Below are 27191 nucleotides of genomic sequence, written 5' to 3'. Positions count from 1 at the left end.
CGGTGTGAACAGGAAAACCCGGCGCTTTTCAGGCTCTAGCTCCGAGCCGGAGCTGAAAAGGCGCTGGTGTGAAAGGGGCATGAGTGTGTGTGAGGAAGTCCATGGATTGGTCAATTTGGACCAATCAGCGGGGGCTTAACGTAACGGCTCCGCGGACGTAACGTAACGTCTCCTCGGATTGGTCCATTTCGTTCCGGGTACGGATGACATCATGCGTACCCGGAAGAATCAAATGGACAATGACGTATCTCCAACGAGGCGTTTTGGGGAGGTATTTTCTGTGTTAGAGTTTTCCTCGCTACAGGGTGTACTTTGAGGGTTTTGACTCTGCACACCGTTTACATGCATAAAAACCTTCATAACACACAAGGGGACGGGTAATAACCGGAAAAGCATGACATGGGACCTTTAATGTTTTAATAATAATATTTCCGCCTTATCATTCTTTCTCATATTTATTAATCTCCCCTTCCTTATATTCCTGCTATATCTTGGTTTCCCCCACTATTACTTGTTGTTATCTGCCATTTGTCATCCTTGATCATTTGTCCTTCCCTCTTTTAGGTTCATCCCATTGGCACTCACCCTGTCCGTCTCCTTCCTCCCGCCCCCCCCCTCGTTACCAGTCTGGCCCCTCCTCCCTGCCTCCTAGGGCGACCACGCCCACCAGACCCCCCTCCAGACCCCCCTCTCGACCTTCCAGGCCTCTCTCTCATTCATCCCACCCCTCCTATCCCTCCTCCTCATCCTCCTTTTCCCACCATGGGCCTACGCCACCAGCCTCCACTCTGCCCAAACACATGTCTTCAGAAGGTAGCCACATCAGTGTGGAGCAGACCTGAGCAAAGGCATGAGTTGAAGGTGGAGGGATTGAGCTCAATGTGGAAATTATATTCCATGACAATTACACTGAAAGATGTTAGAAGCGTCTTAAAAGTTAAATAGGCAAACTACTTTCAAAAATACATTTGCCCAGGTCTAGTGTGGAACATTAAAATGGGTGAAGTTGCTTCTTCAGACTGATTTGGGGTCATATTTGCAATTTCCATATAGATGGAAGTGTTGAGGATTTGGTAAGACACTAAGAGGATCCTCTATCTCGATGTTTGCTTTGTAATGTTAGATCCCCATGGCACCAGTGTCTCTCATAATGCTTCTTATGGAGCCTTCAAGAGGAAGAACTAATAAGGAATGTTGTTGCTGATTAAATCATTAAAAACAGATGTTATCCTAAAAAGAACGAAGGAAACATTTCAAAGGCTCGATTTCTATATTTGTATCAGTTGGTCTCTATTCATACTGTGCTTAATCAGGTCATTTTGTGTTGTGTTGGCTTTGTACTCAAGCACTGGATTTGAAATAATATCAACCAATATGATGTTAAATTAAAAGCTTTGAGCTTCAACTTGTTCGCCACCTCTTTTGCTTAAAACATTTTACAAGTCAGTTGCACCTCTGATGAGAGCCAGCAAGTTTGATCTGTTGATCACATTTTTAATGGGAGTAAAATGGGAAATGATTTAACCTATGTTCAGCCAAAGAACAGTTTTGCAGTGTGCTGTCACTTGTTAAACACCATAGAAACTGCTAAAAGGTGATTTCTGAAATACAGCTTCCCTCCTCACCTTTTTCCTCCTCTCCCCGTTTCCCCTCCCTCACTTCACTTAGCTTTGGTTTGAAGTGTGATGTGTTTTGATCACTTTACAGGATTATCTGCAGATCCTCCACTAACATGCATGTCAACAAATAACATGACTGTGTGATGTGATATTTAAACCTTGAATAAGATGTACTCTGGGCAGAGGTTTGGGTTTTTTAAAGAATGTGTAGGACAAAGACGAGTTTAAGAGAATCCTCCACAGCAGGAGTGTACGTACACAGGCTGTCAGTGTTTACCTTACCTCCACGGTCTGCATTCACCGTTCTGTCCGTCCTCATCTGTCTTTCTTCATCCACAGGCCCACCCAGGATGTCTCCTAAATCCCAGCGGATGCCTCGTTCTCACAGAGCGCCACCCTGTAGGACCACCGGAGGGGATTTCATTTCCCACAATGCTCCTGGAGAGGTCCCAGTGACTCCACCAACCAGGAGCAGCTCCACTGGAGGGACATGGTCCTCTGTGGTTAGCGGAGGTAGAATAGATTTTTGCTTCCATGTCCAACTGTAGGAACATTTCTGCACACGTTTTAAGAGCTGTGCATTGAACCTAAAACCTTTCAAAGGTTTCAATATAACAATGTGCAATCATGGGTGAAAGCCTAAACTATTTCATTACTTCTAAACTTGTAATGGCCAAGTTGATTGGGGTAACTTAGAAATGTTTTATGTTATTTGTAATAATTTCTTCTTCCCCCCCCCTCAGCTCACAGACCTCGCTCCCCCCGACAGAATAATATGGGTGGAGCCTCTTCTGGCTCCTCCTCCCTCCCAGCAGCCCAGACAGGAGCTGCTCCTGTGGAAACCGTTTCTACAGCAACATCAGCTTCCTCTCCTAATGCTGCTAGCCCCGCCCCCAACATGGTCACCTCTTCTTCGGCAGACGGTAATGTGAAAGTAACACTTTCATTGAGATTGATTGAATGAATGATTGTTGTGCAGAATGTAACACTTGATTTCTGTTTGGATTTGACATTTTAGTGTACGTTCTGTCACTACCAGAAGCATTTGTTTTTTGCTGGGAGTCTAATGACTGTTTTTCTGTTAAAGCAAAAGAGTGTCGCGTCCAAGAGACAAGACAGACATCCCCCACAGCTAACAAGGAGAACATCAAGCCCTTGGACAGCTCACCTAGTGTCACCAGACCAGTCTGTAAAGGTACAGCTCACACCGGTCAGCATGTTAACTGTATCTATTTGGTTATCTCTGAAAACTTCAATTGTGTATCTCTCTAATTGCCTTACAGGACCCCCTTCTATGGCACCAGACCACAGAAAACAAATAGATAATTTAAAGAAATTCAGTGTCGATTTTAGGGTAAGTGTTGGAAATCTGGCCTAACTCACTTCATGTTTTTGAGGCAGCACTAGAGCTTGAATGCACCTCTAACTCTTTTAATTTAATTTCTTCTTTTCCAGTTGCAGTCTAGTTCGAACTCAGACCCTGCCTTTGACCCGATGATGACCAAGCCCCCCAGAGATCCAGCAGACAAGCCGAAAGATCTTCCCATGGACAAAGCCTCCTCAGTGGGGCGGGAGGGCCCTGAAGACGGTGTTGCTGGTGGAGCACCTGCTCCATCCACCACAAACGCCAGTAAGCCTGGCAGCCCTGCTGCTCTGTCCCCGTCCCCCTCAGCCCCCGACCAGAAGAGGGCGGGGCTTGATATGGCATCACAGGGAGTCCAGACCAACGCCACGTCCTCATTCAGCGGAGCCAAGCATGAAGAGAAGGAGGAGAAAAAGGAGGCCGTACAAGAGTGAGTGGATGAGACTGAACGTATGTTTAAAGGATAAGTGGGGCTGCTCTGTGTTTATCCTGGCATCAACAACTCACATGGAAAGACCAAAACCAACATAGTCTTGATCCTAACAAGTATTTTACGTGTAGTCAAAGCCTGGTATATTTAAATCCATTGTGGCCCGAACACTATTCAAAACACAACAATGTGCTACACTGTGCTGCCTGATATACTCACTAGATAACCAAATATGTTTTAATCAGCTCCACAATGCAATGCTTATTCCTGTTTGAGGATTGTTTGCCCAGCTGTTTTAGGAAATATGTTAATCTTTTTAAAGATTTTAAAGATTAAAGATTTTAAAGATCACTGTTTGCTTTCCTCCTGCAGTCAAGTGAGAAAATCAACTCTGAACCCGAATGCCCATGAGTTCAAACCCAGGTTTAACACGCAGGTCAGTATGCTGTGCCAGACAAGACTATTTAAATATGACACACTGAACATGTTATTTAACTAACTTTCCATGTCTGTTTTTCCATGCTCCTTCATCAGTCCAAACCAGCCAACACCCCGACGCCCCCCCGGCCTCAGGGCCAGCCCAGCCCCTCCATCGTGGTGCAGCAGCCCCCCGCTGTCTACGGACAGACAGTGTGCTTCCCCCAGATGTATCCCCTCACACCAGTCAGCCCCGGAGTGCAGGTGAGACCCCAGCATGCTGAAATGTGCAGTATGAAAACTGAAAGGTTGCTTGTTTCTTTTCAATCACCCTTAAAGAGCCTGTGACACGGTTTTCCCCCATCATCCAAACCCATCAATTTGAGTACATATTGTCCCCTTGAAAACCGTTACTGAACTGATTTTGGATATTTGTACTTTGATAACCATTAATCTGCCTTCAATGTTGACAATTTTCTGGATCTTCTCGCGGATTCTTCAAGTCCCGCCAAATGATGGGTGACGTCATTGCGGGCACAGCGCTCCAGCTGCACCGTCCAGGATCCCAGCATCTGCATGTAAACCTTTATATATATATATACAGTCAGATGTAAACGCACGACGGCGCACACAGCAGCAAGCTCAGACAGCGATGACAGGTTAATGTTGAACGTGTCTGAGAGCTCATATGAGGCTGAAGGATCGGTTTATGTTGTATCTTCTAAGTTTAAGAATGAGGTGCGTCAATATGGGCGATCATATGGTCATGTAGCCAGTGGTGGACTGGGACTAAAAATCATCCCGGGACTCTCGACCGGCCCACTTCGGTACCGAGCTGTCAACGGGGGGAGCGGGGGATGTAAAATACAAATATAATGTATAATGTCTGTGTCTTTGACATTAGCGCTGCTAGCCACCTGTGCCCTGTACTACGAAGCCAGTTCAACAGACCCTGGATATGTTTGAGTAACAAACAAACGAGATCTCGCTAAGCGGTCCTACGACGCTGGTTATCAACTCGGTAAATCAAGCCAGGGTTTCTCTCTCCAGCTGAGAGCGCGTTCACGTCTAAGACACGAGTGGATCTGACTTTAATTACATTTGTCTCGAGTGTTTCGTCAACATAATGTGTTAAATAATACTTCTGCATCGAGTCTGTGACACTGTGAGTGTTGCACGGCCAGATGAGGCTGGAGAAGCTGACTCAGATAAGGAAATATATGATATATTATGATATTATCTGATCGATGATCTGATTGATGATGTAATATGAATGATAAGTGCGACACGTCGGCGTCTTCTCTGCATACGGCAGTTTAAACTGTATTTCCTTTATCCTGTAATATGACTTGAGAGATTTAAACTCCGCACACTGAGTGGATCTCTTTTCTATAGACGCCGGAGGCGGGCAGCGTCAGGTAAAAGAAGTTATTTAGCCTTCTCAAACCTGAGCCTCACGCGCCGCCTATGGGGGATGTGCTAGTTACTTATCCGACCGGCCCACTTCGGTACCGGCCCATCGGGATTCGTCCCGATGGCCAGTCCGCCACTGCATCCACAGTCCGCCACTGCACCCAGCCCACGTAAACTGTCAACGGGGGGAGCCTCGCTGCGGGGAAACGGTGGACCTAGTGTCCCGATCGGAGTGGGAATAATAATAATAATCCGTGCATTTTATCCATTAATTTCCCCAACATTGTGGTAAAAAACCACACGTTTAATCCACGTTGTTGGTGTACTACAACTACAAAAAGCATCGGTTTGTTTTCTCATCAGTAAATGCAGACCGGCTCAAACAAACGATTTTTAATCATCATCCTCACTCATCCTTTAATGTATCATATGTTCGCCGAATTGACATGAAAGCACTAATAAATGTAGTTTCATCCACTTGAGTTTATAACCACAAAAATAATCGATTTGTTTTTATATCACATCCGATGGGAGGAAATTCAGCAGCTCTCACTCCCGATTTGTAATCCTAATGTAATCATCATCTTCACCACGATCATGTATATTTATGTCGCCGAATTGACATGAAAGCACTGACAAATATGAATATACTGTAGTCAACTTCATTAAAACGTTATTAACGTGCCTAAACTCAGTAATTCACCATTTCTACGCATGACACAACACACTTTGTCCGTGTTTGGCTCTCGAAGCGTTCCCGCATTGACGTCACTTCCGGCTTCCCCCAAAACTTCAAAATGAGTGAAGGAATTTCCCCGCGATGTTCGAAATTATTGATATTTAACGAAACGGTATCGCTTTTTCTTTTTTAAACTGACGGTTCGAGATTACTAGTAGCCCAATATTTCATTGCACAACAGTTGTTGGGATGGTGTCACAGGCTCTTTAATGTGTCACATTCCATCGTAGTTGTAAATTCATTCAAACACATCCCTCACGATCACCAGTATGTCTCCCAACATGTCTGCTAATGTTTGTCCTCATTTGGTATTTTCTTCTCATATCCTCTCTTTGATTACCGTACTTTTCGGACTATAAGCCGCAACTTTTTCCCCCATTTTTTTTGTACAGCTAACGGCCACTAGGGAACCTCCTAAATCTATGGATTTTACAGGTAAAATTAACCACCTTTAACACTATGGGCTCTGACCGGTCCGCGCCCGCCACCTTTAAGCGGCGGGCTCCAGCAGGAAAAGCTGGAGGCCGGAAAAGAGTGAGACAGGTAGCGCGCCAAAGTAAAAGTGGAAACGAGAGACAGAACGAGAGCAAGACAGACGGACAATTTAGCTGCTGCGGCTTATATGCAGGTGCGCTTTATAGTCCGAAAAGTACGGTAATTTATAATGCAAGTCAACATATATTTCTTTCTTATTAATTTATTTTTCAATAGGCTACTTTTCTTAATTTTTTTTTTTCTACCTGGTTATCATTTTACGTTTCTTTCTTCTGTCATCTTTCAGACACAGTTTTTTTGTTTAAATATTTAAGAAATGTTTTCTTATATATTTTGGGATAGCAGGACATACATCATTATACATACGTACATCATTTTTGTTTATATTATTATGTTAAAGGTATTGACTATTTCTGATGAAAGCTTTTACATTTGTAGATGTAAATCTATACGTTTCCCGTTGTTGCTTTAAGAAAAACTTGGTGATCCAACATCAGACACGTGTAAACGATAAAATAACTTGGTGAATCTAAGAGTGGTTCTTTTTTCCTTTTCTCCCCTCCTCCTCTCTCTCTCTCGCTCCATTAGAAAAGCATAATATGGAAGGTTTGTGAATTTTTTTTAATCCTTTTGTTTTTTAAAAGCCCAATCTGTCTTAAGATGTTTTTCTTGCTTGTTCAAATAATGCCATCAGATGTTGGTTTGCCAACTTCTTATTGCAATCCATTCTAAACTGTCATCACGGATAGACTTTGGTTCACCCGTTTATCACATGGCTGTCAGCTCATAGGAGTTTGATCCTCTTTGTTTATGCTGTAGCACTGTTTGTAAAATAAAGGTAATGTTACAGGAATGGGAGATGACAAATAGAGTTTGGGTCACCTTTTTCTGAACAATAAGAGACGGGCATAGAAAATGCATGTGGCCCCAGGTAAGATGCACATACCTATTCCATTTGTTTTGTATGTATTTGGTGAGGGGTTAGCTACCCAAGCTACCAGCTGAATAGTTCAGCCTCACAGACGGGTTGTAAGAGTAATGCCACAAAAGAAAGCATACAGTCACATGTTGTAAGTCAAAGGCTGGTTTCATTGTTGTAGAAATGATGATAAAGTGTCCTGAGAAGATTGAGTATGAACTTGTTTTCTTCACTCCCCCCTTCATGACTCCAGTCTCCAGCTATGTACCAGGTCCAGATGCCTCACATGAACGTCGGCCAGTCTAAACCCTACAGACCAGGTAAAGGTGAGAACATCCACCGCTTTGCTCTTTTGCCTCCCACCTCTCCTGCTGGCTCTCTCTCTATCTCTCTTTCCATCTGGCCCTGAATGCATCATGTATTATAATAAGTAGCAGGACAACATAATGATTACTAATGGAGAAAATTATTCTCACCACTTCCTTGAGCTTGACAGAAAGTGTATCTGCTTGATTTAATATAACACTCATTACACCAGCGGGAAATAGATTGTCAGTGTTTGTGAAAAATAAAACATGCACAGTAGCAGTCAAAGACACAGACCATATATACAAGTCATACATAACAGGCAGAAGAAAGCAGTGCTTATAGAAGTACGAACATGTGTTTTTAATCTCAATGAGACCTATCCTGGTTGAATAAATAAAAAGATAAGATAACAGAGTTGTTAAAAACTAGGGATGCTCCGATCGCCAATTTCGGGGCCGATCGCCGGAATCAGTATCGGTCGATACCGATCGCCAATCCGATCGAGTGGGCGGGGCCTAAATGGAAGATTTAAACATCACTTTAAATCTTCCATTTAAAGTGATGTTTAAAACTCAGTTAATGGGGCTCATTCACTGGAGCTTCCACAAACAACAATCAACTTAATTATTACATTCAAATGATGTACATTATTCAAGTTTACATTCACTTTGGATAATAACACGGGAGAAATGAGCGAAAGCGCTCTCTTTTCCTCTCTCCCTCTCTCTCTCCCCCCTCTCTCCCCCTCTCTCCCTCTCCTGACAGCCTGTCAGTATCTCATGCAGCTCACTGATCCAGTAATGAGTGACCCGACAATGAAGAATAAATATATTTATAATAACTAGTTTAGCTAGTTCCAGAGGTAGATAAAATAGCTAAGTGTGTTAGGTCAAACTCTTGTGTGTTTCGCTCCGCTTACCGGTCCGGCGGGCGGAGCTGCAGGATTTCTGCTTCACACACACGTTGCATACCGCTATTTTACTGTCTTTTTTGGACACTTTAAAATAATGCCAGACCGGTGAAGCCATTTTGGCGAGCTTGTTTTGCCGCACACAGAGAAAAGTGTCATGTTTTTTACGTCATGCGATCGGCTCTCGCGATCGGCATGTTTAGAGAGCACCAATCGATCGGTAGCGAGTGAGTATCGGCCGATCTCGATCTGTGACCGATCGATCGGAGCATCCCTATTAAAAACTGTTAAACGGAAAGAATAAACGGTTACACCTCCTGCTGCCTTGATATTATTCCAACAGGATTTTTCAAAAATGTTTTTCATTGCATGGCCTCAGATCTACTTCATATAGTAAACAAGTCTCTTCACTCAGGTGTTTTTCCACAGGCCCTGAAAACGGCAGTCATTATACCGCTATTAAAAAAGAATAATCTAGATGCTTCAGTAATGAACAATTACAGGCCCATATCAAACCTGCCATTTCTAGGTAAAATCATTGAAAAAGTTGTTTTTCAACAGTTGAGTAATTTCTTGCATTTAAATAAATGTTTCGATGTGTTCCAGTTAGGCTTTCGACCAAACCACTGCACTAAGACTGCTCTTGTAAAGGTCTTCAATGACATCCACTTAAACACAGACAGTGGCATAACTTCAGTGTTAGTATTATTAGATCTCAATGCTGCGTTTGACACTACTAGACCGACTGGAAAACTGGGTGGGACTTTCGGCAACAGTTCTAAATTGGTTTGAATCCTACTTAAAGGACAGAAAAAACTTTGTTTCTATAGGTAAATATTAGTGCTGTCAAAATTATCGCGTTAACGGCGGTAATTAATTTTTTGAATTAATTGCGTTAAAATATTTAACGCATTTAATGCATGTGCAGAATGGCCCGCCCCATACGTGCCACCAGTGGCAGCGCCAGGGTATGGCTGGGGTAGGCTAACGGAACTGTGCCAAAACTACGCCAACCGGCTGCGGAGGGAGACTCCCCCCTTCACTGGAGAACTGCGCTAAAACAGCTGATCACAACGTTCACACTCTGTGGTCACGAAGTACTCCACTAGCCCCCCCCCCCTGTCGACTTTCTTGAAGTACTCCCCCGTTGATAGAAATCAACACGTAATGAATTAAGACCCCACGGTTTGATGATTGATAGGTGTGTGGGTTGTCTTTCATTTTGACATGCAGAAAAATGTTATAATAAACATAGATACTGTATGTTAAATTGATATATCCGCCTTCTTTCATTTATCTTTCTATTCCCACAACAATATACATAAATAAATGGCATATTTTGGACATAGTTCGAATGGTGATTAATCATGATTAATTAATTTTTAAGCTGTGATTAATCTGATTACAAATTTTAATCGTTTGACAGCCCTAGTAAATATACATCTGAGTTGACAAATATGACATGTGGGGTACCTCAAGGCTCCATCTTGGGGCCTCTTCTCTTTAACATCTACATGGTACCACTGGCTCAGATAACGAAAAACAACAAAATAAATTACCATAGCTATGCGGATGACACACAATTACGTAACCACTTCACCAGGAGACTATGCTCCAATGCAAACACTGAGTGAGTGCATTGAACAAATCAATGACTGGATGTGTCAGAACTTTCTCCAATTAAACAAAGATAAAACTGAGGTAATGGTTTTTGGAGCCAAGGCAGAACGTATAAAAGTTAGCACTGAGCTTCAGTCTGCAATGTTCAAAACAACAGATGAAGCCAGAAATCCTTTTAAATCCAGGCTTAAGACTTTTATTTTTGCCGCTGCTTTTAATTGAACTATTCATATCTTAAAATGCACTAACTTTTATCCATATATTTTTTTTCTTTTAATGTTTATTTTATTATCTTTGCTTTTTAATGACTGTTTTTAAATGCCATTTTCTTAATGTCTTTCATTTTTGTAAAGCACTTTGAATTGCCTTGTGTTGAAAGGTGCTAGATAAATAAACTTGCCTTGCCTTACACTTATCTGGGATGAGCTACATTAATTGCAGGTTTTAATACATGCATTAATTCAATTTACAAGAGAAAAGGCTCCAGAAATTACTAATATAATTTGTACTACTCGTATCATGAAAAACTTTCCCCTCGGGACTCATCTAATCAATTGATGCTTGTCTTCAGAAATGGAATGGGGGGGGTTATCTTATTACCAGCTGTCTTGTATTCTAGCTTGTTTGGTAAATCATTTGCGTAAAAACCAGGAGTTAGTTTTCTCCTTCCTCCATGATCATGTTTCAGGTTTATAGAATGTTAAACAAAACTTCTGCCGCATGAAATCTCTTTAGTACCCAACATGCCCCTGCAGAGGTCAGATCAGCACCACCCCCAAGGCACGGCCACCATGATGCACCCAGCCACTGCAGCGGGACCCCCTATTGTAGCACAGAGCCCCGCCTACTCTGCCCAGTACTTCACCTGCAGCCCGCAGCAGTTCACCAATCAGCCTCTGGTGCAGCAGATGACACATTACCAATCACAGGTGAGGACTGTCAGAGCGATGTGGACTGAAATATGTCACCATTACAGCTGTCCGTATTTACTTTAGAGGAGTTTACTCAGGCCCTGGCCACACGAGGACGAAAACGGCTAAACGCATAGGATTAACGCAATCGCAAAAAAGCTTCCGTCCACACGCAATATTCACCGGATAGTGTCTGTCCACACGAGACAGCTCCGTTTAGCTCCAACCGCTGGAGAAGCTGCAGTACATATGCAGGAGCCTGTACGTGGCGCTGTAAATTCCTCCACAAAAGCAGCGAAGAAGCATGGTTGTCATGGTTGCCCTTCTGTTTATTCTCCGCGGTGGGGGCCGAGGGAACCGGGCAGAGTTTTTCGCCAGTCAACGTGTATTAAAGTTTAATTCTTCCGGACAAAATTATAAAAGTGCCGGTCAAAGGTCTTCTTTGTTATTTATTTAGCTTTAAAACAAATGAATAACGACTCTATATATTATAATAATAAAATACATGGTACCTCTCTTTTTTCTCCCTCTCTTCGGACAGCGTCAGTGTCTGTTTCATGCAGCAGCTGATCCAGTAATGAGTGACCCGGCCGACAGTCAAAATAAACATATTTATAACTAGTTTAGGTAGTTTGAGAGGTAATTAAAATAGCTAAGGGTGATGATCTGACCACTTGAAGTGTGTGTTTTGCTCCGTTCACCGCTGCATCACAGCGGGAGGAGCTGCAGGTGAGCAGAGCTGCGTGTCTCCGTCCTGTCAGATTAGACTTCACTCGCGTTTAGGTCCATATCAAGAGAAAGATAAATAATCTGAATTCAGTGTTTACTTTGACGCGGGGGTGAGCAGCAGAGGTGGGGAGAGGCGGGGCTATTGCCTCGTCATTATCAGAAAATGATCGTATAGGGCGTACACACAGAGCCGTTTGACCCCCCAGAGCGTTGCGTATGCCGTTCTATCCACCTTGGGACCCGTTATTGTTACCGTAGTCGTTTAGTGCCGTATTCTGTTGTCCTAGTGTGGCCGAATGGTCTATATGACACAGAACGGTAACGGAAACGACCGTTATCGTCCTCGTGTGGCCGGGGCCTCAGTGTGAACAACAGTCAACTGTTACATGTGTGCTGTGATGTAAGAAGTGAAGAACACAGGCAGATGACTTTAGGGTGATTAAGAAAAACATAATGATGTCATTATGGGGAAAAGAACACTCGACAGGCAGATCAGGATCCCGACTCGAAGCGGAGGGATCTTGATCAGCATGAAGGGTGTTCTTTCCCCATAATGTCCAAGTCACTGCACATTATCCCGCTTATTACAAGGCCACATTCTCAAGAAAGTAACGACATGAACAACGACAATATTAATTAATTGAAATGCTTTTATGGATTTAGAAAATGTTTTTATTGATTTAAAAAATAGTTGTATTGATTTAAATTGACATGCATCCGCTAAGAAAAATAGTCCGTTGTTACCGTTTGAAAAACGTAGCAACGGCAGGAAGGCGGAGCTTTTTGATTACAGATTTGAAAACATTGTTGCTTGCTTTAAAAGTAGCACAATTCATTATGTCAAACCTTGGAAAGTATCTAGATATCCCTGCCCTAATGCCAAAGTAACTGGCAACTGAATATATTTTGCCGTTTGATGTCTATGTCTGGACCGCTGCGTAAAAAGGACGGTTTCTGCCGTTACTTCTCCGCTGTTTTCTTGTCGCTCTTGTCTTGTCAGTTCGAAAAGCAAACTTTTATACAGTTTGCTTTTCAGCCAAACTGTATACAGTTCAATCGACCGGACTTCTTTGTGCAGATGTGAGCGTCCTTAACAACGGTCATTGTCCTTGACGGGTCTGTCTGTTCTGGATTAACAACGTGTCACATTTTCTGAATTGACCAATCAGAATCGAGTATTCAACTAAGCCATGTAATAAGTATAATTAAATTGTTTCTTTTTGTGTCGAAAATGTATCGGATACACATAAACCAGAGAAATATCTGCTCAAACCAGATGTTAAATGATGTTTGGTTTTCTTTATTTGATGCTGAGGTTGGATACCCTGCCATAGGCAAAGACAAACCTTATTTATAATGGCACACACACACACACACACACACACACACACACACACACACACACACACACACACACACACACACACACACACACACACACACTCTAATACTGATGCTGTCGGTCCCCTGTGTTTCCTCCAGGCTCAGCATGTATTTAGTCCTGTCATGCAGGGCAGTGCCAGGATGATGGCCCCCCCCACACACGGCCAGCCCACCCTGATGTCCTCCTCCACCACACAGTACCCTGAGCAGACACACACCATGTATGGTACGTCAGCACCCCACTTGTGTATGTTCATATGCAACCGGCAACAAAGTGCAGGTAATAATGTGTGTAGGAGGGGGGGGAGGGGGGGGAGTCAAATCTTATCTTCTCTGATTCTGAATCGATTCACAACATCAAAATCAATTGTTTCTACAGGGTGGCAGTTATCCTGAAACATCTGACAAAATACCAGTTTAACTGTGTTGTTTATTTAAATTTTTATTTAGCACATTTCTTTGAATATATAAAGGCTAGCCTATGTCTACCAATGTCTTTTTATGTAATGTATGAAGCATTTTATTTCCTATAATTATTTGAACTTGCTATTCTGAAGTCTCTGAGAAATTGGGAAATGCTAAAGTAGTTTTTTGTATAAAGTGTTTATTTGTGGATGTTTAAGAATAGTTTAGCCCTCAATTATCAAACTATTTCTTGACTTTGAGATTGGGTGGCATGCAACCAGTTTTTTTAAACATACCAATACAAACTATAAAATCCATAATGAATTGACAGCAGTATGGACAAAGCGAGCAGTCAGTCCCCAATTCACCTGTCCAGCTCAGTGTTCTCCTCTCAGTGACTAGCTGCTTCTGCGAGGATCGTCTTTTACTCAACTTCCATGCCATCCTCAGCCACACCGCCTTTATTAACCCACAGCCGACTGGAGTAGAAAGTAAACTAGTACCACATATTTCTGAATCCAAAATGGATTTTGAATTGTTTTGAATCGAAGTCAAATCGAGATACCGAAAGATTCACACCTATTTCTGTTTTAATTATTTAATTACATTACATTCTTCTGTTCCTACTTACACTGCTTCCTGTCTCACAGTGTCTCCAGGGCCAATGCCTCAGCAGTACCCCCACCCCAACGCCACTTTGCACCCTCACCAACAGCACCCCCAGCCCTCTGCCACGCCTACAGGCCAGGGCCAGCAGGGGGGCCCCCAACAACACGGAGGCCCTCAGAACCACCCCGCTGCCAGCCCAGTGCAGCACTCCCAGCACCAGCAGGCAGCCGGTGAGCTTCCCTGCCTGTCCTCACGAAAAGAGATTCTAGAAGCATTTCTCACATCGACGTGCCAACCACGACTTTTTACGTTTTGTTGTTGCATTAAGTTTATTTATGTATTCATTTATTTAACAGGGACTGTCCCTGTTAAATAAATGAATACATTAATTAAGCACATTAATCAACATTTCTGAGTTAGCCAAGAGGCTATTTTTCATCTGTAGTCCCTGGACAGATTTTATAAGTCACCCTAAAGACACATTTCATTATAAACAAGTAAATACAATAACAAAACAAAATAAGTGCAGTACTGGATATGTTAATAAAAAGAACAAAAAAAATAATTAAAAGACGCATAATCTGCATAGAAAGCTGTTTAAATATCATAAATATATTAGTGTATATGTGTTTAAAATATGAACAGTTCTGGCATTGGTCGATCAAGGCTCCCATCCTGTCTCTCTACAGGCAGATTCCCCTCACTCATTACAGTGGGCAGGGAAATAAAACCAGTGAATCATTACAAACACACACTGTTTATTTCGTCCCATGGAGCCGATGTGAGAGCTATTTTGGACCCTCGCAGGTCCCTTGTTGCTCTCTTCTTCATTCAATGGAGCGTTACTGTACTATATGTAGCAGTATTGTTTTTCTAACACAGTGTCTATGTGTGTCCCAGCGGCAGCAGCAGCCCAGGCCCTCCACCTGGCCAACCAGCCCCAGCAGCAGCAGATGTACTCTGCATTGGCCCCCACTCCCCCCTCCATGACCCCGGGGCCCAACCCACAGTCCCCCCAGGCCTCGTTCTCCTCTGCCCAGCAGACGGTCTACATCCACCCCCAGCAGGTGCAGCACGGATACAACCACAACCACATGGCCCACGTACAGCAGGTAGGTCACATGATCACTCCCTCCTATCAGCTTTCAGGACAAACGGTAGCTTCATGAATGGGTCGGTAGCTTCATGAATGGGTCATTGTTGGGTGGTGATAATGTGGAAAGTGCAGTGGATATATTTTGGTATATCACTTCCTGTGGTTGTGGATAAGAAAAGGTTTAAAGGTCACCTATTATGCAAAATCCACTTTTTCATGTATTTTATACATAACCATGTGCCCCCTCTGGTTAAAGAGATTCTGAACGTTTCAGGAAAAAGATTCATTCACTTTTTGTCCTGATCCATTTATATAAAAACCTGTCTGAAAATGAGCTTATCAGATTTTGGCCACTTTATGATGTCATAATGATTTTGTTGGCACCTTATCACCTGAATCTCCTCTTAGAGCACCATTGTGTTCTTTTTAACCAAATACCTCTCAGAGGGGCGTGGGGAGTGGCTCCTTATTTTCATCTAAAGTAACAGAGAATCAGCACTTTTGAAACAGGGCTGAAACAGAGGGGATTATGGGATGCTACAATGCACGATCTGTTTGGTGTTTGGAGCCAAACACTTCAGAGACATGTTTTGTATATATCTGAGACCTATAATATATTGATGAAACACAGTATAATTGGGGACCTTTAAACCATAAGGAAAACAAATCTTGTTAATTTCTACAAAAACCCATCCAGAGCTCCTGTCAGAAACACGGCAGGAGTTGTGAATGCCGTGGAATTGATTCTTGTTTTTTAAGCTTTTTAATGAACCTGTTTTGTCATTGTTTTCACTTTGTCACACTTCTCCCCTCGCTCTCTCACAGGCCCATATGCAGTCTGGTTTGGTGCAGTCCCACCACCCGGGGCAGACCCACCCCACTATGATGCTGATGGCTACCCAGGGTCCTCCGGGGGGGCCGCAGCAAGCCATGCCCCAGAATGCCCTCAACCCCATCCCCGTCTCCTCCACCACACACTTCTCCTACCTGGCGCATCCACAAGGTACGCTTATTTCACCCACCAGAGCACTCCTGCGGGGTGGAGTCAGGAATACTGCTAATTTATTTCTCTCCACAGTAAAGCTGTATGTGTGATGAACGTGTCATTGTACTCCACTAGCTGTTGGTGCACATTGGTCTCGGTCGAGTTAAATGAATGAGATCAATTTATTTGTTTTTTACTAGGGCTGTCAAATTAACGCGTTAATAACGCGTTAACGCAAAAAATAATTAACGCCACTAATTATTTTAACGCGATTAACGCATGTGTATTTTTTTTCCTCGGCCGCCCCGTAGTTTCAGAGCGCATCGAGTTTAAAATACCATCTACAAGCTGATGCTGCTGACAGCCCCGCTCCTGCCGCCCGCTTGCAGCAGACCACACTTCCACGCTCACCGGCAGGCACCGACTGTGTGTATGTGTGGCCCGAGCGAGCGAGAGAGACCTTACGTGCATTGTTGTTAGCATCTGGTGCTAGCTAGCTGCGCTAACGGATATAAGGAGCTGTTTAAATGAAAACAGAGGAGCGACATTTCGCCACAACTGCACCGAGCACTTGACTTTATGCAGGAAGCCAGACAGCGGGACATTGTACGAAAAGTCAGCACACTCATGATTGCAGGGTCCAGGCAGCTCCCGTTCGAGCATATGCCTTGAGTTGCGCGCACACACACACACACACACACACACACACACACACACACACACACACACACACACACACACACACACACACACACACACACACACACTGTATTGTATGAGAGGTTCCAGGTTGAATTGAGGCGAATATTTGTAATGTTCAGGTTGTTGTGTTTAATATTCATGAGAATATTTGTCATTGTTCAAATGATAATAAACATTAGCATAAAGCATATTTGTCCACTCATATGTTGATAAGAGTATTAAAAACTTGAAAAATATTCCTCTAAGGTACATTTAGAACAGATAAAAAATGTGCGATTAATTTGCGATTAATCGCGATTAACTATGGACAATCATGCGATTAATCGCGATTAAATATTTTAATTGACTGACAGCCCTATTTTTTACACATTGTGAAAACTGCACAGATTCACCCAAAATAGAATTAGATACTTCCCTGTTAGAAGAAAGGTTGCAGTCTATGCTGATCTGCCACAATGTGTGTGTCAGCTGCTGGTTCTCATAGAGCAGGGGTGTCACTCAATTTCATTGCGGGCACATTAGCATTATGGTTGCACTCAAAGGGCCGGTTTTAACTTTAAGACTATATAAAAATATACATATATAATATATATATGAAATAATGTATTATATTATATTATTGCCTCTGCATTAGATTATTATCGGATAGGGTAATAATTCCATAACTAGAGAATGCAATTCCTGAAGAAATTGCTAGTGGGAATGCTTTATGCTGAAAAGCTGATGCTAAACTGCTATGCTGAAATGTAATGTGTAAGAAGAAAGTGAAGCATTTAGATTGAAATGACACATGAACACTGGGGTCTTGAATGTGTGATAAGAGAAGAAAAGAAAGTAAAAAGGCTTGGAAAAGCAGCAGAATATTTGAACTGCAAACTTTTGGACTAACTTGATGGCGAATGATCTGTCGCCATGCCAACGGCATTTGATGACATCCCATAATACGCTTAGATGCGTTGATCGCTGCATCGTTACCAACCTGTGAAGTTTTGGGCCGTTTGGAGCATTTTCACGGTGAGCATTGTGTTGCCATGGCAACGGCATTTGAAGAAATCTCAAAACTGTCCCGTAGATGTCTTCACGGCTGGACTTTTAGCACACATGTGAAGTTTGAGCACTTTTTGAACATTTTCATAGGAGTTATAGCGATATCGTCTTTTATGGCGAGGGATAAACGGCATATGATGACAGCCCATAATTGACGTAGAGCTGTTGAGGGCAGGACCGTTAACCGTTATCTGAAGTCTGCTGCTCTGAGCATGTCAGTTGGAGTTATGATATCATCGTGTTCCATGACACAGGTGTTTATATTTGAGCTAATGAGTGTCGAGAGATCAAAGGTTTCCATGGTGATTAGTGAGAGGAAAGCATTTTCATTGTTCTGAATAAGAGATAAACCTGTTACATGTGAACGTTTTGTGGAAGAACCGTAACAGATATCGGTGAAATTTCAAAGCGTGAAGCATGTCAAGGAACTTGAGCATCTGAAGTGTATTTTTTGTGTACTTTCGGGTTAATAATGTGGCCTTTTTGGCAGATCAACTAAAGGTCTGCGGCTGCTGTGGTGGGGAAAGGTGAGGCTGAACTTACAATGGAGTTTAATGGAGACATGTTGAAAGATTTTGTCACTTCATGCCCTCAAGAGGCATTTCATTTTTTTTTTATCTTTCAAGCTACAAGGTGTTTTCCTACGTTTCTCATGAACAATTATGTCTCAGGAATGCAGGGTTTGGGAATTATGGCAGTTTAAAAGAAAATATGAAGGCAAAATGAAATCTGTCCTCCACTCCAGCTATGACATCACGCACTCTAAAATCTGAAGAAGGCCTCTTTACCAAGGTCTGAACAATGTTTAATATCTCTAAAAGTAAGAATCAAATTTAAAAGCTGTGTTACACGAATAATGTCAGAAATATGTGTAACATTTTAAAGTTGGAATGAGGTTTCTGAGTGAAAGTATGAAGGAGCAGTTAGCAGTTGAAGTCGCATGAAGATTGTTCTGAAGTCTGAAGATTTCTCCATTGACTTCCATGTTAAAAATGTGATGAATTATGGGATGTATCTCTGGAATTATAAAAGTTATGAATGATAACAGTAATAGACATGTAATTTATTGGCAACGTGCTTTTGTAAAGTGGCATGTAACCATATAATAAACGTATTATATTCTTTGCAAGCTCTTGCGGGCCACATCAAATTAGGTCTCGAGTTTGACACCCTTGTCATCGAGGAGCCAACAACTGCAGCTACATATCGCCCAGACCAAAGTCTTGACTGTATAATTGTGAACTCTATGAATCTATGACTAGCATTTCCCCCATTTTGTCTCGTCCCTGCAGTGCAAGCTCACCATCAGCAGCAGCTGTAGACAGGGGGGGGCGCCAGCGAGCCACGCGCTTCTCAACCAGAGCCTCCATAACCCCGCGATGAAGAAAACCAGAGCCCTCTCCTCTCTCATCTTCACCAGACTTGCTTCACATCAGCTTTTCTCTCCCCCAACTCCCCCTCCCTCCCTCCCTCCCCCCCTGACTAGGCAATAAGAGAACGTTAACAGGTTGATGCGGTGACATGTTTTAACAAACCAGAGTTTAACTGGCTAGTCTGCTCTTATTTAGCCCCTGTTAACAGACATCTGCAAACACACACACACACACACACACACACACACACACACACAAAACACACTTCCAGGGGCCCCACATTGCAACTTGAGTCAGCTTGCCAAGTAAGAAGGTGAATGAGAGAAACTAATCAGTGAGAGTGAAGAAGAAATTCCACTGGAACTTGTATTTTGTCTGCACCTTGTTCTGAAAAAAAAATATCTTCCAACTTTTTAGACAGTATTAATCTTCTAATACTGTTTATTGCTGCTGCTATGTGCTGCGTTTTGTTTCCAGACGACATGACAGGTTTCTAACCAAACTAAAAACGAGACATGACGAGAAGCTTCCTGTGAAATAAACTCGTTTCAGCAGCCCAGAGGACAGGAGGAGAGTTATTTATGAAATTATAATGGCTGAGGTGATCAGATCCCACTTCTCACCTGACCCTTATGTAACTTTTAAGTTAAAACTTTTACTTTGTAGATAATATAAATAATTTAAAAAATGAGAAAAAAAAATAAAAAAGTTTTAAAAACTGAATGGTTTACTGTGGTTGCTTTGCATTGTGGGTATTTCATGTGTTTCTATATACAATTAACATTGGCACTGTCGTATTTTCAATGCCACTGTCACACATTTTGGTAAGAATTTAGAGCAGAAAACACGCTTGGTCCATTAAAAGCTGTTTTGTGGCAGGAGTACTTTTACTACCTTTTCCTGGAGCTTTTACTGCATGTCGCTGCATCATCATCCACATCATCATCCACTTCTCACACGACGAAGAGTGACACTGTTAGATGTGGTTGAAAAGGCTAGTGAGTGGACCTGAGTTAAGGTCTTTTTGCAACACACAAGCAATTACATATAAACAGTGGTGATAGTAACTGATTAAGGTTGTGAAATATAATCAGCACTTAAATAAGACTTCAGTTCCACCTGGAGTAAATTCAAAACCTAACATTCACAGTATACTAAGTCATTCAAACTAGCTGCACCTTTACCAGCTTTGATAACACTTTACTGCATCAATAATTATAATCAAAATATTTAATATACATTATTCTGAGATGGGCTAATCTGAAGAATGAGTACTTGTACTTTTGGTACTTTAAAGTATATTTTGATGCTAATACTTCTGGACTTTTACTTGTAACAGAGTATTCCTACACTCTGGTACTTGTACATGATCTAAGTACTTCTCCCACCTCAGCACATAAACGATGTAATGTCACGGAAAGTGAGGCTTGCGTTATATCTTTTGATCTTATTTGACTCAATGGAGAGGACATCATATTTTGGTTCCATCTAGATTCTGATTTAGTAAATCCACTTATCATCAAGGCTAACAGCTGACCTGGAACACAGCGTAATGAAACAGTTTATCCGTCACCTCCTTCTGAATAACAAGGACACAGAGGCATGAAAGAGCACACACACAAATCCCAAACTGATCATGAGTCTTTTTATGGTTAGGTTTATTTTACAAAAAGTCAAATATACAGTTGATATATATATTTAATATAATTTAGATGCTTATAACTGAAAGGGATGCAAACACATTGACGGAAAAGCTGTTGTGGCTGTGGGGGGGGCTGGAATGTTTACAGTGCTGAGTTAACAAACAGGATGAACAGTATTGAGGACACAACTGGACATTTGAAAACAAACACCGGAGAGAGTAGAGGTGTTGCTGGAGCGCATGTTGAGGATTAAAGACACCTGAGGTACACCATGATTGTTGTAAGTGCTAACTCGATTCTTGCAGACAAATTGAATTAAACCATGACACAGAAGGAAAAGCCAAAAAACGGTAGAAACATGCGGTAGTCCTGGTTTTAAATATAGCATTTCTTTCTGGGACTTTGGCATTTATCTAATATGTTCTCCTCAGTCTATAAGCAGGTGCAAACATTGAATTCTTAATCCAGTCATCTCTGATCTCGTCTTTCATACATACAAAGTTGTGAAACATTGGGCGTCTCAGATATTGCACTACACAAGTTCTGCCCCACATCACACCCTGAGCTTTCACAAAAGGGGAAAGCAACAGCAGCTTTCTGGCAAAGGCACAGTCATTCTCCCTTTAGAATAAAAAAAATATCAGCAAATAGAGGGGACTGATAGTCAAAATAGTTATTGTTACCATTGCTTTCCTTTATCAGAGATAAAACAGAGGTGATGAGGGATTTGTATAGACTTGGGCACATAGAAGCAGGAAGATCAACCGTACTTTTGCCAAAAACATCCTTGTTTTTGTTCCCCTTATAAACACTTAAAATATGTCAGTCTTGATCAAGATGATACATATAAGAGAACTACAAACCATTGCCAAAATGTTCCTTTGGTAGACGAAGCTGACCTATTGCGGTCGTGTTCATGAGGAAATGTGGTTGCATTTAGGCATTTCTCTTCTTTAAGGAAAGGAAAATACACTGAGAAGAAGGGCAGATAAGACGGGTCTTACCCACACGTTAGGCATACGTTCACTGAAGGTACATCTTAAACAACTGCTAAAGTTAGTGTTAAAGCAAGGTTAGAAAACAGACAACATATTTCCCTAAAGCATCCCGTCGCTAAAGGAAGTGAAGCTTCAGGTGTTGAAACGAAATTACAGAACATTTTTGGTGTGTGTCAAAACGACTGCTCACTGTTTATGGGATATTTTGTGTTTTTTGAGAGGAGAGACAACAGGTAACTGAAACTGATCTACAAAGACTGAGATAAACCAACGGGTCACTAAGAAAATCAGCTGTTTGCTTTGGTAACCACTTCATCTTTTGGATTCCTTTAAATAAAAATGTAGTATGTCAGCTCTTGACAATACAATGCACACCTGAGCTGAAACCAAACCTCCCTCACTGAAACCACTTTTATTAAAACGTGTATAAAAATATCGTGTTTATCCGCCTGCTGCCGTTTTGAATTTGTACAGAAAAATACTAGGAAAAATATTTAATGCTATGAGTGTAAAAAATAGAGTTGGAAACTCACCCAAGAATCAAGATTTGCCTTAGAAAGTTGTAAGAAAATAAATGTTAAAATCGACAGAGGCACTATGACAGGAGCTGCATCGCGTTAGCTGCTTTAGGGTGAGATTAATGTTAGCATGTTAGCTGAGATAATATCTGACCTGCAGTCTGTTTCATTTGTTCTGAATGTGGGACTAATCTGATAGAAATGGGCTCTGATGGTGGAGGATTAACTCTCTGTTAAGTGTTTCCCCCTTTCCCGCTCTGTGGAGTGAAGCTTTTCAAGTTGATGTTTTATTTGGGGCGCATTTTTCAGCTTTTTCCAAATAAAAAAAGATACCTTGGGAGTGCCAAAGTTCATTTTGGAGGGGCAGAATACTTATTGAGCCTCATTACTAATTCGTAACACTTTTAGTTAAATGTATTTTGAGTAAGAGTGGAGGGTGCGTTGTGCTAAATAATATACTACAATATTATTATATTACACAAATATTTTGGCCACATCGTGTTGCCGTCAGGAGAAAAGATAAGGAACAGAGATGGATTACTCTTCTCCTGATGGCTCCTCTCCCACCATTGTAAAAATGAAATATCATAAAAGATAACTTTGTATCAAGTGTTTTAATTCATCAAATTAATGCAGGGTTATAGAAAAAAATATATAAATTATATTATTGTATTTATATCATTAAATGTGACACTTTGTGCTTACTCAGAAGATAATGCTGCGTACACAAGGCCTTGGTGCTGGACATGTAACATGTGACACTGCAGATGGTATTTTGGCAAACCTAGCAGTGAGTATTGGGACAGACTCCAGATCAGTGCTGATGGACACCTCGACTCCTCCCACATGAACACACAATAAAAGCAGTGCTGATGAAAGTTGATGTAGAATAATTCCTGGTTCTCTCTCTGCCTCAGCGACGGGCTGAAGTGATGGAAGCACTTCAAAGTAACAGCTTCCCACCTGACTTTTCCCCTTTTTAATGTCTTTTTATTTTTTTCTATAAAATAATCTGTGTATACAAAATACACATTGTTGTCAAAGTGCACTGAAAGCGGTGTGCACTTAAATATGAAATAATGCGCAAAAGGAGGAATATCTAATATAACATGTAGGCACTCTGAAATGAGAGTGCTTTCTCATTTCTGTGTTTGTACACAAAGCTCTGTGTGTGGAATGAGCTGGGGGACAGTTACACATGTGCCCCCCACCCCCCCACCGCTCTCACACTGAACCTCAACATCAAGAAAACGAGAATAGTCATCATACTCAGCACTTTTATAAAACTCCCAAAAATACATTCACTGTGGACACTGGGTGGAGGCTGTGAGGGTCAGACACTGGTAAGCACACTGCCAGCACAGACCTCTGTGTGTGTGTGTGTGTGTGTGTGTGTGTGTGTGTGTGTGTGTGTGTGTGTGTGTGTGTGTGTGTGTGTGTGTGTGTGTGTGTGTGTGTGTGTGTGTGTGTGTGTGTGTGTGTGTGTGTGTGTGTGTGTGTGTGTGTGTGTGTGTGTGTGTGTGTGTGTGTGTGTGTGTGTGTGTGTGTGTGTGTGTGTGTGTGTGTGTGTGTGTGTGTGTGTGTGTGTGTGTGTGTGTGTGTGTGTGTGTGTGTGTGGACATCAGACAAAGTCTTAAAGCTCAGCAAAGAGTCTGCTGTGAGCATCCTGCGCTCTCTGAGAGTCTCATGTGCAGCCGGGTGGGGGGGGATCAGATGTGTGTATCAGGGTTTCCGTTAGCCGGTAGTTACCGGTTTTTAGTTGGTATTTAAAAACGGTAAATTCAAAACCTGCCAGTCAAAATGTCCGGTAAGAATAATCTGTCGTGGCGGCGGAGCTGTTGGCGGTTGTCAGAGCAACATGTACTGGTTGTCAGAGCAACATGTACTGGTTGTCTATCGCCCTCTTGCGCCCCCGCTCTGGCTCCAGCTCGTAGTCTGAGTCCCGCTGAGGGAGGTGGGGGTGGCGGAGCAGGGGTCTCCTCCCCACAGATTCACTCCGGAGAAGCGGAGCCAGGGCTGACGGAGGAGGGTCCGGGGCGGGGTTGATGCGGGTGGAGGGGCGGCCCGGGGGCTGGGCGGCGGCCCGGGGGCTGGGGGAGCAGGAGGAGCGCGGCTGGCTGCACTGAGCCAGGCTGGGCTCGGAGCTCCAGCGGTGCAGAGAGAACGGGACCAGGAGGGCGCCCGAGAGCTGGCCTGAGGGAGAACACAAAGAGGGAAAGACATTTTAGTATCAACACGCAGAAACATACCTGGAAGAGAAAGACAAGGTGACTACAGCTCAGAGGTTGCGCTAGACTTTTTGAGCTGGATGGGGGTCTCACCCTGTGACGGGGGGCTGGAGCCCGCCACCACGAAGCTGGAGAGAGTGACGGCGCCGGCGGCTCCGCACTCCAGCGGGATGGGGAAGAGGCGGAAGTGACTGAGCATGTCCATCACAGAGGGGAAGCGCAGGTGCTGGACCCTGCACTGACCCCACTCTGTCAGGGAGAGGCGCAGGTGCTGCAGGGACACAGACGTGAGGAAGGGAAGACATCAAGAAAAGATACATTTCACACTGTTTTTATACTGAGAATGAGCTTAAAGGTCACCAATTATGCAAAACCCACTTCTCCATGTCTTCTATACATCAACATGTGTGTCCTCTGTGTAAAAAGATTCTGAACGTTTCAGGGAAAAGATTCTCTCTCTCTTTTTGTCCCAACCATTTAAATAAAAACCTGTCTGAAAATGAGCTGATCAGATTTTGGCCACTTTATGATGTCATAACGATTTGTTGGCTTGTGTCACCATTAGCCAATTACCAACCAAGGTAACACCCCCCACCTTATCACCTGAATCTCCTCATAGAGCACCATTGTGTTCTTTATAACCAAATCTCTCTCAGAGGGGAGGGGCTCCTTGTTTTCATCTAAAGTAGCAGACAGAGAATCAGCCCTTTGGAAACAGAGCTGAAACAGAGGGGATTATGGGTAATGCTGCAATGCATAATCTGTTTGGTATTTGGAGCCAAACTCTTCAGAGACATGTTTTGTATATATCTGAGACCTATAACATATTGATGAAAAACAGTATAACAGAGGACCTTTAAGGTCTTTACTATTAGAGGTACGTCTGCATAAGGCTTCCTCATGTAAGCATTTACCAGTGTTAGGAAATGAGGTGGTTACTAGTTTGACGCATTCAGGGGGGAAAAAAAGGAACAATGTGGGTTTGGGTTTATATTGCTACATTTGATCGGGGAACCACCTCGGCTGCGAGCCTCAGTGAGACGTACCTTGGCCTTCCCCTGGTAGTTGAAGGTGAGGACGTAGTCTCCTCTCCGTGTCTCGCTCTGACGGACCAGAAACACCCCGTGACCCTCCGGGCCGGAGCTCTGCACCAGGTGGGCCGCCTTGACCCTGGAGATGGGCCCGTGGAACCATGGGTAGGAGAACAGGAAGTGGTCAGCCTTCTGCACGACCTGCTCAGGCAAGGAGAAGGTGACGGGGCCTGGAGGACGGAACAGAGAAACAAATGGTTAAATTCTTTATTTATCATAAAGCTGGACCACTCTATTAATATAAGAAAATCATCAAATGATTACTATCTGTAATGTGAAAGATTTCCTTCGTGATGACGAACCTACAATGAATCCTTACCCACTCTAACTCAGCAGGGTTATTTGTATTGAATGTGATGACCCACATCTCAACAGTTTAATTTCAGTCCCTCAGCTCTAATCGGGGTTGTTTTCAGCCGCAGCAGGCAGCTGCTCCAAGTAAATAAGCTATAAAAACCTTCTGAGCACTTCCTGCTCGCACCAAGCGGCAAATGGAGAAAGTTAGTGACATGTGGAGCGGCTAAAGAGCTAGATTTCCCTCAGGAGATGTTAAAGAATAAAATGGAGCTAAAGGGAGAGCGCTGGACTAAAAACTCTAAAAAATAAAAATGCTGCATTGATTTAGAATCACTGGGTCAAATGAAGCCGTTAAATAACTGAAACTGGAATCAGCTGCGGATACAATCAATTAAAGTAAGAATGGAGGTATTCAAAATGACATATTTCGGTTGTTTATGAAATGTCCATAAAAAAAGAATTTTTTTAGAAGACTGCATTCAGAATGACAAAGGTAACGTGAAGCTTACAGGGTTATCACTCTTTTTAAAATGAGCACACAAACACTGTGATTGTTGGAGGAAGTGTTTCCTCCCCCCCCCCCTTCCACTCACTTTGACTCCCTAACTCTGAGCTCCCTCTGTGACTGGCTGGAGCCGAGCTGTCTGCTGGGGGGGGGAGAGGCTCCAGATCCACACTGCCTGACCTGAGGACAGAAACAGATTCAGATTACACACACACTGCATCAACACATGTCGTTCTCATTGTGGACCACCTGGGGGGGGAAATAGGTCACTTTCATGATTATTTCATTTCATTTTAAGACATTGTTTCCCATCTGGGTTTCACCATCTGTCTTATAAGAGCGCTGCAGCTCTGTTGGTGCTGGGAGATCAGTGTCTTCTTTCAGAAGTGTGGTGAAAACACATTCAAGTTGAGTAGGCTGCATTTAGCGTCTGTAAT

General features: G+C 42.8%; 2 protein-coding genes across 9 annotated transcripts in view; one reads left to right on the top strand and one right to left on the bottom strand.

The window, feature by feature from the left end:
• The window catches only part of atxn2 (ataxin 2), a 45353-nt gene extending 25184 nt beyond the window's left edge, over positions 1–20169 (top strand). The window contains exons 11-26 of one of the 6 annotated variants that reach the window (XM_034090952.2): positions 565–813; positions 1959–2132; positions 2363–2542; positions 2707–2814; positions 2903–2973; positions 3075–3412; positions 3785–3848; positions 3947–4093; positions 7065–7082; positions 7649–7715; positions 10970–11163; positions 13357–13537; positions 14313–14501; positions 15172–15383; positions 16193–16370; positions 19394–20169. In XM_034090952.2, coding sequence (XP_033946843.1) covers positions 565–813; positions 1959–2132; positions 2363–2542; positions 2707–2814; positions 2903–2973; positions 3075–3412; positions 3785–3848; positions 3947–4093; positions 7065–7082; positions 7649–7715; positions 10970–11163; positions 13357–13537; positions 14313–14501; positions 15172–15383; positions 16193–16370; positions 19394–19422 — 2399 coding nt within the window. In that variant the 3' untranslated portion in view covers positions 19423–20169. Of the gene's footprint in view, positions 1–564; positions 814–1958; positions 2133–2362; positions 2543–2706; positions 2815–2902; positions 2974–3074; positions 3413–3784; positions 3849–3946; positions 4094–7064; positions 7083–7648; positions 7722–10969; positions 11164–13356; positions 13538–14312; positions 14502–15171; positions 15384–16192; positions 16371–19393 lie in introns of all 6 variants that reach the window. The other 5 variants (XM_034090956.2, XM_034090951.2, XM_034090957.2 and 2 more) reach the window with 5 other exon arrangements.
• A 4022-nt stretch (positions 20170–24191) lies between these two features.
• The window catches only part of sh2b3 (SH2B adaptor protein 3), a 43674-nt gene continuing 40674 nt past the window's right edge, over positions 24192–27191 (bottom strand). For all 3 annotated transcript variants that reach the window (XM_034091151.2, XM_034091150.2, XM_034091152.2), the window contains exons 5-8: positions 26843–26934; positions 25908–26122; positions 24955–25132; positions 24192–24826 (exon numbers count right to left, since the gene is read on the bottom strand). In XM_034091151.2, the coding sequence (XP_033947042.1) occupies positions 24504–24826; positions 24955–25132; positions 25908–26122; positions 26843–26934 (808 nt within the window). In that variant the 3' untranslated portion in view covers positions 24192–24503. The remainder of the gene's footprint in view (positions 24827–24954; positions 25133–25907; positions 26123–26842; positions 26935–27191) is intronic.

The sequence above is a fragment of the Pseudochaenichthys georgianus genome, chromosome 9, assembly GCF_902827115.2.
Source record: "Pseudochaenichthys georgianus chromosome 9, fPseGeo1.2, whole genome shotgun sequence".
Lineage (NCBI taxonomy): Eukaryota > Metazoa > Chordata > Actinopteri > Perciformes > Channichthyidae > Pseudochaenichthys > Pseudochaenichthys georgianus.
The sequence above is the reverse complement of the archived record's forward strand: the minus strand, read 5'-3'. Positions and strand labels throughout refer to the sequence as shown.